This window comes from Chrysochloris asiatica, unplaced genomic scaffold (genome assembly GCF_000296735.1).
Source record: "Chrysochloris asiatica unplaced genomic scaffold, ChrAsi1.0 scaffold00050, whole genome shotgun sequence".
Taxonomy (NCBI): domain Eukaryota; kingdom Metazoa; phylum Chordata; class Mammalia; order Afrosoricida; family Chrysochloridae; genus Chrysochloris; species Chrysochloris asiatica.
In genome coordinates, this window is record NW_006408568.1 from 16628087 (window position 1) to 16640192 (window position 12106).

General features: G+C 38.5%; 1 protein-coding gene across 1 annotated transcript in view; it reads right to left on the minus strand.

Annotated features, from left to right (window-relative positions):
* Positions 1-12106, minus strand: part of KIN (KIN, antigenic determinant of recA protein homolog (mouse)) — a 43907-nt gene that overhangs the window by 11111 nt on the left and 20690 nt on the right. Inside the window, exons 3-8 of the mRNA XM_006862745.1 lie at positions 10573-10616; positions 10365-10487; positions 9405-9586; positions 7167-7215; positions 5962-6022; positions 1683-1812 (exon numbers count right to left, since the gene is read on the minus strand). Coding sequence (XP_006862807.1) covers positions 1683-1812; positions 5962-6022; positions 7167-7215; positions 9405-9586; positions 10365-10487; positions 10573-10616 — 589 coding nt within the window. The remainder of the gene's footprint in view (positions 1-1682; positions 1813-5961; positions 6023-7166; positions 7216-9404; positions 9587-10364; positions 10488-10572; positions 10617-12106) is intronic.

A 12106-nucleotide genomic window follows, 5' to 3' on the forward strand; every position in this document is an offset into this window, starting at 1 on the left:
TCAAAATTTTCTAACAAAAAGGGGGGAGTAGTTAATCTTACAGTCCAGGAACAGAGGACCCTAGGACCATCAGGGAAGAAGAGCATGAACAGAATATGGGACCATATCCAGAGAAGAAGTGACACCAGAGATGGAGGCAGAGATGATGACATGGAGAAAGGGAGCAGCTGAGGACTCTAGATTCATGGAAACAGAAAGGCTGTGTGCTGGCAGCCAAGGGCAGGCTCGCAGAATATGCCCTTTGGTTGTTTAAATGGTTATATATTCCTGAGTGTTTCTGTGTACATCAAAAAAAAAAAAAAAAAATAGAGGGAATCAAAGCAAATACTGTTGAATGATGATGCACAGAGAATACTGTAACATTGCAATGAAACGAAGAGTGTAACACTGATGTTCTCCCATGTAAACTATCACTCAATTCACAATAAAAACTTAAAAAAAAAAAAAAGTTAATACTTAAATATCACTTTAATACAGCACAAAAGGTATACAGTTTGATGGCAATTTGGAACTGGCCAACAATAGACTGCACTTCATACTGTCTTTAAATGTATTTGGCCCCAGAGAACTGATGTAAGAAGAATGAACCATGCTTGTTATTAAACTATGCAGAGGTAAAAGCTTTATAATCATTTGTATATATGACTCTGTCTCATAGTATGAAAGGAACCATACAGTAACTATCCCATGACTCAATAAAACAGACGTTCAACTAATATTTGCTAATTAAATAAGACTATTTGATAATGTGAATAAAGTTTGTGAAAGAAGGAAAAGAAAAACACAGGTAAAAGAAGATGAAAGCAAAAAAAAAAAAAAATGCTATACAGCCTTTATATGCTAAAAAACATGCTAAAAGGCTCTGTAACATGCCTTTTCTTTTTCAACTGCTTAAAGTGAACTTTAAGTACCAATTTTCAGTGGATTTGAACAACATAACTCAGTTAATTCTAAAGTTCACTGTATATTCTCCAACTTTCCAACATGAGCAACAACAAAAATGAAAACCCACTGCCATAAGTTGATTCAGGCTCACAGCACCCAATATGGGGTTTCTGAACTGCAAATCTTTACGGGAGCAATTTCACCTTTCTCCCAAGGTGCAGCCGATGGGTTTAAACCACCAATCCTGCCGTGAGCAGCCAAACACGTAAGTCAACAGTACCACTAAGGGTCTTAATAGGAATGAAAACCAAATTTAGCAAACATTATATTCAATGTACATGGATCTGGCTTTTCATTTTACTTGGAATGAAAGGTTCCTGCTATGGCATCCTCTATGATGTTGCCCTTATCTCTCTAACATCAAAAACTACCATTCTTCCTCCCATACTCAATGTGCTCATCACACTGGCCTCTCCTTTAGGCCCACGGAAGATCCTGATTTCACACAGCCCCAGAAGAAGAAAACAGACTTCATTTTCCCTTCATCCCCTTATCACTAAACTCTACTGACCACACTTGCACAGAGAACTTCAATGACAGCATTTAATGCAAGAAAATAAAGTTATTTGGAGGAGGGCTCCAACGCTGTTGAGATGGAATTGCAGCTAGGCTGCTTATATGTAAATTTTTCTAATTTTATATTAATCTACTAACTGGCAACACAATTTAACTGTTCTTAGGTTTGAATGACATCATTCCTCTGTTAAGTCAGTTAGCAATTAATTCATAAACTGTACCTCCATGATTTCATCAAGGGCGGATTTCTTTTTCTTCTTTTCTTTTGACTGAGTGGAGCTATGAGAAGATTCTTTTCGTTTCACCGAGGCTGCACTCCCTATAGCCTTCAATGCACTTGGCCCCAGGGAACTGAGGAAAAGAAGGACCATACTTGTTGTAAATTGTGCACAGATAAATGTTTTATAATCATTTGTGTATATGGTACGGGAAGGACCATACAGTTTTTCCATGTAATATAGGAATAGAAGACCTGGTAGAACTATAAATTTGGTATTAGACAGCTAACTACAAGGTCAGCAGCTCAAATAGACAGCCACTCTGTAGAAGAAAGATGAGGCTGTCTGTTCCCGTAAAGATTTACAGTCTCAGAAAACCTATGAGAAAATATTTAATTTATCAAAGACTTCATTTTGCTTGGATTCACAATCAATGCTCATAGAAACAGCAGTCACGGAATCACACAATGTATTGCATTAGACAAATCTGCTGCAAAAGACCTGTTTAAAGTGTTTCAGAGCAAAGATGTCACTTTAAGGACTAAGGCACGCCTGCCCCAAGCCATGGTATTCTGAATTGTCTCATATGCAGGGGAAAACTGGACAAAGAATAAGAATGACCAGAAAAGAACAGATGAATTTCAATTATGGTGTACCAGGAAGAGTCCCAGAGTCCTGGTGCAGCGCTATAGGATAAGCACTGGACTGTTCATTGCAAGGTTGGCGGTTCAAACCCATCAGCTACTCCTTGGAAAGCCTATAAAGGATCACTATGTGCTGGAATGGCACTTAACAATAATAACATGAGGAATCCTGGTGTGACACTGTAGGATAAGCACTGGATTGCTAACTGTAAGGTGAGTAGTTCAAACTCAGCAGCCACTCCTTTGACACCCTATACTGGGGCACCATGAATCAGAATCAACTCAACAGCACTTAAAACAACATGCAATGCCAGAAGAAAAAACAAATCTATCTAGGAAGAAGTACAGCTAAAATGCTTCTTAGAAGGGAGTATGTCAAGACTTTGTCTCTCAGACTTTAGACATGTTGTCAGGCAGAACCAGTACCCGGAGGACATCATGCTTGCTTAGGTGCAGGGTCAGCGAAGAAGAGGAAGACTTTCAATGAAGTAGACTGACACAGTGGCAGTAACAATGAACTCAAACAACAATTATGAGGATGGCACAGGACTGGGCAGTGGTTTGTGTTGCTGCACACAGAGCTGCGATGAACTGAAATCAATTCAACAGCACCTAACATGAGTTTGAATCAAGTCAATGGCAGTTGGATAATATAGCAATATCTACCTCATGACTTACATAAAATAGAAGTTCAATTATTATTCACTAAGGGATTCTTAAAAATCACCTGTCATATTTATAAAAAGATTAACAAAGGATTAATATTTTGTACAAGCTAACATGAAGATTAAAAGAAAAACAAGATCTGATCAACAGCATTGTATTTCCTAGTAGCCAAATTACTTTAATGGCTTACATTCAGCTTGCTATGGTTGTTAAGTGCCACTGAGTCAGTTCTGACTCACAGCAACTCAGTACTGGGTTTCTAAGGCTGTAAATATTTACAGGAGCAGAAAATTATTCTCCCATGGGCTGGAAACACCAACCTTGAAGTTAGCAGTCTGGTGCTTATTCTATAAAGCCACCACACTCCACATTCAGCTTGTGGTTCACCAAAACCCCTACCTTTTCTTATAAAATATTGTAGGCCAGAACACTTCCAATCATCTTTATGCAAGTTGTTTGCTTTTTACCTAACTATAAGGCTTTATACTCCAATTTACGTTTCCTTCACTGGATTTGTCTCATCATTAAGTCCTCTGGACAACTTTAAAAAGTTCTGATTCTGCTACTGAACATGTTTGCCCACATTTATAACAATTTTAAACAGTATATATTGATTTCAAACAAATTAAGTCCACACACAGATAAATTCCTTTGCTATTTAAAATGTTTCTAAGATTTAAATGTACTTTCAGCTAAGAATCCACCCAAGTAGCTATCCAGACCATAATCAACCACACATGTCCCTTTAATAATTACTAACAATCCAAACAAAACAGACCTTGAAGTTAAGTCATCATTTTTGGTGCTAGTGATTACGCTTCCTCCTTATATATTTGCAAACCACATAATTTCTATTGTGATCATCAGGAAAAAGACTTGCTAACCAGTTGTTTTGTGAAGTTGTAGCTCTACCTTTTGGAAAAAACATTTACCCATTTTTCTGACTTCTGGCTCTTCTATCTTCCATGATTTCTCAAAGATTATTATCAGTAAGTTCCCAAACATATCTGTATATTATTTCACTACTTTGCTATTTGTCCTAGTTTAGAAACATGTGCTTATTTAAGGCTGCTGGTGGTGTGGTGATGTTGTGTGCCATGGAGTTGGTTCCCACTCACAGCTATCTGTACAGGGTTTCTCAAGCTGTAAATCGTTACAAGAGCTGAAAATCTCATCTTTTTCCTGCAGATTGGTCGGTAGGTTTGCTGCTGACCTCACAGTTTAGCAGCCCAACTTGTAACCCACTACACTACCAGGTCTGCTGGATTTAAAGATGTTGGTTGTGGTGGCTGTGTGCCACTGAGTCGGTTCTGAATCATAGCAACCCTGTATAGGGCTTCCGAGGCTGTAAATCTTTACAGGAACAGAAAGCTTCCTCTTTCTTCCATAGAGTGACTAGTAAGTTTGACCTACTGACTTTGAGGTTAGCAGCACTGCATTACTAGGGCTTCTTTAAGGCTGATGCTGTTGTTAAGTGCCATCAAGTCAGTTCCGACCCATAGCATGAACTTAAACCACTGACATTACAGTTCAAACCAACTTTGCAGCCCAGTGCATTAACCCACAGTGCCACACCACTGAGCTATGCATCTTTTGCTGTACCATTACATTACCAGGCTGTTTTGATCACTGTAGCTGTGTTGTAGACTTTAAAATCACGTAGTCATAGGTCTCCAACTTTGTTTTTCTTCTTAAGCAATGCTTTGCTTATGTGGTGTCTCTTTCCTTTCTATATAAAGTCAACTAACCAATTTATTGATGATAGCTAATGGAGTCCTGGTGTGGCACTGTGGGCAAATGCGTCAGGCTGCAAAGTTGTTTGAACTGCAAGGTCGGTGGTTCAAGCTCATCAGCTGCACCTTGGAACCCCAACACAGGGTCGCTATGGGTCAGAATCGACTTGATGGCACTTAACAACAACAACGTAGGTGCTAATTTTGAAATCATCTTTTAATAAACATTTTAACATCTGTCATATCATTCTGAGGCAGTTAACACATAGCTGACACAGTCTACCTACTTAGATGCATGATGAGTACTAGCATATACCATAACCAAAAACACTGTGTTAGTTCATAAACAACATGTATAAGGCAATTAAAACAAAAAAGATCACTGGGCCTAAAACTAAACTTCAGTAGATATGGTACTTCCTGAGATACCAATATTCTGTCTTATTCAATGCTTAATCTCCAAAACATATCTGAATGCTTTACATATCACAAATGGTCAATATCTGGTGAAAGAATACCTAGAATAAAAAGAAAAAAGAACACAAAAAGTGGATATTTGACTAGCTATTCTTTCAAATTTGGCAAACTACAGCTTGTGGGCCAAATCAAGCTTGCTGCCTATTTTTGTAAATAAGGTTTTATTAGAACACAGCCATACTCAGCCATTAACAATATGTCTATGGCTCTTTTCTTAGAGTTAAGTTGCTGCAATTAAGATATATGACCAACGAAGGCTAAAATGTTTACCATCTTGCCCTTTAAAGAAAAAGTCTTCCAACTCCTGTTCAATACTAAACCACCTAGAAGGGAAGGCAATTTTTATTGAGTGGCTCAGAAAACCACAATACAGCAACTAACATTAAACAAAACAAAACAAAAAGCATACCTCTCGCCTAACATTCAGACTATGACAAGCAGACTACGATAGAAGTATATACAATATTACAGTGACACAAAAGGAATCATTACATGGGGAAGGACTCATAAAGAACCAACATTTTATCCATGTGAAGCATTTAACAGAAATCGGTATTTCCGTGAAAGATAAAATAATCTAATCACAGACAAATAAAAAAAAAATAGCTAGTAACAAAAAACACTGCAACAAATGAAAACCATTAAGTGAAGAAGAAAGTTGTAAACCGGTGAGAAAAAAAACAAAAAGATTTACAATTTTCCTACTTTTAAAGCAGAGCAACCAATATTTCACAAACATTCTCCAGTTTAAATGTAGCTCACCTTGGTTTGGAAGACGTTGCTACTCCTGAAGTACATGCTCCTTTATTCAAGTTAAATGTAACTGAAAGGAAAAAACATGAAGCCATTCCATTCACATTTCAGAAAAACTGTAGTACAACTTATCAGATAAGTTACCACAATGTACTGACACAGAAATCCAGAGAAATGCTCCTATTCAGATGACCAATTCCTGAAGAATAAACATACTAAACTGGTGCTACAGTACAGAGTACTGGCTGCTACCCCCACTCTGTTCCCTTTTTCAGAGTCCATGCCTTTCATACTGCACTGCGAACCACAAGGTTGTCAGTGGTTCCAGTCCACCAACCACTGAGTGGGAGAAAGATAAGGTTTTCTGCTTCTGCAAAAATGTACAGCCTTAGAAACCTATACAGGGTCATAAGAAGTTGGAATTGACTTGGTAGCACTTAACAACCACCACCTCTCACATGTGGTTCAGGAGAGATCATACCATCTTCAGCTCTGGGGTAAATTCTGATTATGTAAACTAATCAAAAATATTCCATTCCCTTTCACAGTGACTATTTTCAGGGAGATAAATGGCACAGTTCTGACCAACTTCATTCAAAATGAAGTCTGTGGTGAGAGGGTGGAGAGTGCCTTCTAGGAAAAGTTTCCTTGTTCACTGTGGACTCCAGAAGAGATGCTCCAGAGGATTCTGGACAGTAGGATGCCTGGATAGACATTTCTGTTGGTGGTAGTGGTAGTGGTGGTGTGCCATTGAGTCAATTCCAACTCACAGTAACCCTATGTAGGATTTATAGTGACCCTGAATGGAATTTCTGAGACTGTAAATCTTTCATAAGAGCAAAAATCCTCATATTTCTCCCAAGGAGCAGCTCCCAAGGTTGAATTGCTGACCTTGTGGTTGGCAGCCCAACGTGAAACCACTATGCTATCAGAGCTTCTTATCTGGTGTCTAACTACTGCTAATACGGTATCTGAAAAAGCCCTGGGATTGGTAAAACCAGATTTCCTTATTGTTTAGGGTAATTTTAGCCAGTTTTGCTACTTGTAGCTGAGGCATCCCATTCGATTTATTAATATTATATTTTTCATTTTATACATAAGAAAAATGAAACCCAAATGGATTAAATGTCTTGCTCTCACTACGCTCTAGTTTTTGACAGGCCAAAACAAAAGCACCTACATTTAATAAAAAGAAGAAAAAAAAGTAAAACTACCTTTCTCTTCATCATTTTCTCTGCTTAATTCCGTAAACACAGGGGCCTCCTACACAAATAAACAAATAAATATGTATAAAGGTTTTGGTCTACAATATGTTTACTATCAATATTCAAAAGTCCTAAAATGTGACTTGGTATCTAAGTTGTACAAATGAAAGATGAGGCTCTTTGTTCCTGTGAAGATTTAAAGCCTCAAAACCCTACACAGGGTTGCAATGAGTTGGAACCCACTCAACAGCACTCAACAGCAACCTATGTTGTAAAACAGGTCTAAGAGACAACTCTAAAATGATTAAGATCTTAAATAAGAAATTATATATATTGCAAATATTCACCATGGGTGAATATTCTCATCATTTCCATTCTGTTTGTTCTGTTTCATTGATCTAGCTTCCCTTCCTCTCCTTGACTTCTTATCTTTACTTCTGGTAACTGTTGACAATCTAGCCCCATATAGTTCTACTCTGTTATATAATAGGGTCACTAAGTCAGAATCAACTTGATGGCACACAATAACATACAACAAGAAGTGTTTAAAAATATTATAGTGCTAAACTATCATCTGAATTGGGCTGTGAACCGCAAGGTCAGCAGTTTGAAACTACCAGCGGTTCTACGGGAGAAAGATGAGGCATTCTTCTCCCGTAAAGATTTACAGCCTCGGAAAACCTGTACAGGGTCACTATGAGTCGGAACCGACTCCATGGCACTTAACAACAACAACAAACTATCATCCAAACTGTTGTTGTTCTTAGGTGCCATTGAGTTGGTACCACCTCATAGTGACCCTATGCACAGCAGAACGAAACACTGCCCGATCCTGGGCCAACCTCACTAACATTGCCATGCCCATTGATGCTGCCACTGCGCCAATCCATCTCGCTGGGGGTCTTCCTCTTTTTCTCTGAGCCTCCACCCTACCAAACAAGATATCCTTCTCCAGAGACTGGTCCTAAAAGGGGAGCAGTGACCCCAGAGGGTTACACACTCCTTAGAAAAATCAGCCATACAACATCGTAAGGACAGCATTTGCCTAGGGATGACACTCAGAAGGCAGAAAGGAATAGGAAATAAGGACAAATGGACACAGGAAGTGGAAGGAGGAAGCAGAAAGAATGCTGTTACATTGTGGGGACAGCAATCAATGTCACAAATCAAACTGAAGGAACTATTGGATGGAGAACCAGTTTGCTTTGTAAACTTTCATCCACATCACAATATAACATTTTTGCCTCTTATTTTTTTTAAAACCAAAAAACTAAATGGTTCATGTACAAACCCAACTAAATTTTTCTTTCTCACAAACAACTTCCAATATGAAAGCTCATTGAGGGTGGGGACTGTAGCTATTTTTTGTTCACTGCTGTATCCCAGGACCTAGAAGAAGTACCTGGCACACAGAAGGAACCTAATAAGTGTTTGTTGAAATAAATGCCCCGATCTAGTTACCCTAACACTAGAACCACCTTTATTTAGGATACCTTCTCTCCCCTGCTTACCTGAGTTTCACTAACTCATTCTGTAAGACTCTTCAGCACAGATGTTTTATCCACCTCCAACACTCACTCCCAGGATGGAATAAGTGTTGGTCCACTATGTTCACACACACTGTATTTATCTCTAATATTGCTTTAATAACTCAACTCACATTATCTGTTTATATGTTTTCTCCTATTATGTTGTTGTTAAGTGACATCCAGTGGGTTCTGACTCACAGACATCCTGTATAGAGATTTTGAGATGCAGCTGGTAGATTTGAACTGCCAACTTTGTGGTTGGCAGTCCAATGCTGATCCACAGCACAATACCAGAAGTCCTTCCCCTATTATTGTTGTTGTTAAGTGGCGTTGAGTCAATTCTGAACCATAGTGACCCTATAGAGGGTTTCCAAGGAGTAGGTGGTGAACTTGAACCACCGACCTTGCAGTTCAAATGACTTTGCAGTCTGGCACATTAGCCCACAGCGCCACACCAGGACTCCACCCCTATTATATGTTGCCCCTGTTTTAGAGATAAGGAAACTGAGGTTTAGAAAGATTACAAAATTACATAAGATCATGAAGTTAGTAAGTCAGGAGTTGAACCCAGGTTTGTCTCAATTCTAATGCCTGTCCTTTTACACTAGCCATGTTTTTTCTCCAAGGAGCACTTCTAAAGGAGCAATGTCTAAAATCACAATTTTTCTTCTTAAGATTTTTTATTTATATTACCCTTTCAGATGATATTACTACCCACCTGTTCTTTCCCTTCCAGACCTCTCTTTACTTGTTCTTCAATAAATTTGGCAGTTTTTTCTTCATCATCAAGGTCCTGCTTTTTCTTTTTCTCTAGTTCCAGTTGCCGACGGATCGTTTCTGGGTCCCTATCTATATACTGAATATACCAACCTTTTGGTGTTTCATCCACTTTGCATAAGCCTAACAAAAATAACAGATACTATAGTTTTTAGACAATCAAAGCTAAATCTAGGCATAAATAAAACGTTCCACTTCTGTATTATTTATTCATTTTAACTAAAATGTAATCATTCAAACATGGAAATACACAAATTCATGCACATATGAATTTTTTATATCAAAGTTGATAAAATTTAGATACTGTAAATGGAATTTATTCCCCTCCTTACATAGAAAAAAACCATAATATTGTGATTTTCATATTGCTAGGCTGAGACAACATATTTAAGCAAGGCAATCACCTGAAAAGTGCTATTTTACATAGCATTTTCTCAACTGTGTCTAAGTATTTAATATCCAGTGAGTTCATGATGCTCCACTAAGTTAAATTATTCTCCTAAAATGAAATATAGTTAACACATTGAATAAAGTAATACTTTGACACAAAATTTTATTCTTCTTTCTTTTCCCAAATTCTTCATTCTATGAAGATTTAAAAGGGCAAAATAAAAAGCACCTTGAGAAGGAGTAAGAAAAGTCTAAAGAGTAAGATGAATCTGAGGAGAAAAAAAGGGAAGATTGCTAATAACCCTTAATCTAAATGAGAGGATGCTTCACTGATAAATCCTCCCATTATAAAACAGTCATTCAGATATTCATACTCAATTGTCATAAACAAAATCAACCCCCCCCACCTTTTTAAATTGCCCTGCTCATTCTTATTTCCATAAATTTATATAGCAATTACAGCAATTCTTCTCTCTCAGAAATGGAGCCACATATCAACTATTATTCTTACCTTCCCTGCCCAACCACTTAGTAAAATCAGTCAAAGTTTCCCACTGAGTAGCATTCATATGGATGTGCTCTCGATGGCTGATGTATTCATTATATACAATGTTGTTGTGGACTCTCTTAGTGCCTAAAAACAAAACAGGACATTGGTGATCCTGAGAAGACTATAAGGTTAATTAAGATAGTATTTGTACAATACTTAAGACTTTTACCAAAGCGTCTCCTGAGAAGTTCTAGAAAGTCATTTCGAAATTCCCTAAGAAAGAAGAAAGGAAAGCATTAAGGCAATTTCTACACATACATTATAATCCTGAAACTTAAACCACCATAGTCCTAATGCCCAAATGATGTATGAAATCCCTGTTATGAACCTCTAAAAGACAGCAACAACAAAAATTCCAATCAACTTTTTTTTTTTTTTAAATTAATTCTTTAAAGAAGAATTACAGTTAAAAGTCAGTTTGGAATCGAAATGTTTTGTCTTGATAAACAGTCACAGCAAAAGTTACTTTGCAGCGGGTCCTTTAAGAAGTCTTTTAGTACTATTCACTGTGGAAGAATAAGCCCCACTGTTTCCATGACAGAATCATTACCCTTATCCTACATGTGCCCTTCTGATTGAGTACACTCTCTTAAGTGCCAGATAAACATTTGTTGTTGTTGTTGTTAAGTACTGTGGAGTCCATTCCCACTCACAGTGATCCTGAGCAGGGTTTCTAAGGCTGTAAATCTTTACGGGAGCAGAAAGCCTCCTCTTTCTCCTGAGGAATAACTGGTAGTTTCAGATTGCCAACCTGGAGGTTAGCAGCCTGATTTGTAGCCACTACTCTACCAGAGCCCCTTAAACATTTGTTGTTAGGCGCCATGAAATCAGTTCCAACTCATACTGACCCTGAATAGCATTCTGAGGAGCAGCTGGTGGCTTTGAATCATTGACCATGTGGTAAACAGTTCAGTACTTACCATACAGAGCCATACTGAGACAGGCAGACCTATAGAAACAGGCACAGGACCCCATGTGCCCCAAGCCCACAACTCATTCCAGAAGCAGAGTTCACATTCCAGGAACTAAGCAACAGACCAACCCAGCCTCAGGCAATTGCCCAAGCAGTTTGTTTCTGACCCACGCCTGCCTGCGAGGGAACATGTTGTTGTTGTTAGGTGCCAATGAGTCAGTACAGACTCATAGCGACCCTACACACAACAGAAAGAAACACTGCCCGATCCTGGGCCAACCTCATAATCGTTGACATGCTTGAGGCCACTGATGCTGCCACTTTGCCAATCCACCTCGCTGGGGTCTTCCTCTTTTTCTCTGACCATCCACCTTACCAAACATGATATCCTTCGCCAGAGACTGGTCCCTCCTGACAATATGTCCCAAATATAAGATAGACAAACTTTGGCCATCCTGGCCTCCAAGGAGCACTCTGGCTGCACTTCTTCCAACACAGATCTGCTGGTTCTTCTAACAGCCGATGGCACTTTCAATATTCTCCTCAAACACCATAACTCAAAAGCATCAATTCTTCTATGGTCTTCCTTATTCACTGTCCAGCTTTCCCATGCATATGAGGTTACTGAAAATGCCACGGCTTGGGTCAGGCGCACCTTAGTCCTTAAGCTGACATCTTTGCTCTTCAACATTTTAAAAAGGTCTTGTGCAGCAGATTTGCCTAATGCAATACGTCCTTTGATTTCTTGACTGTTGCTTCTATGAGTGTTGATAGTTGATCCAAGAAGAAT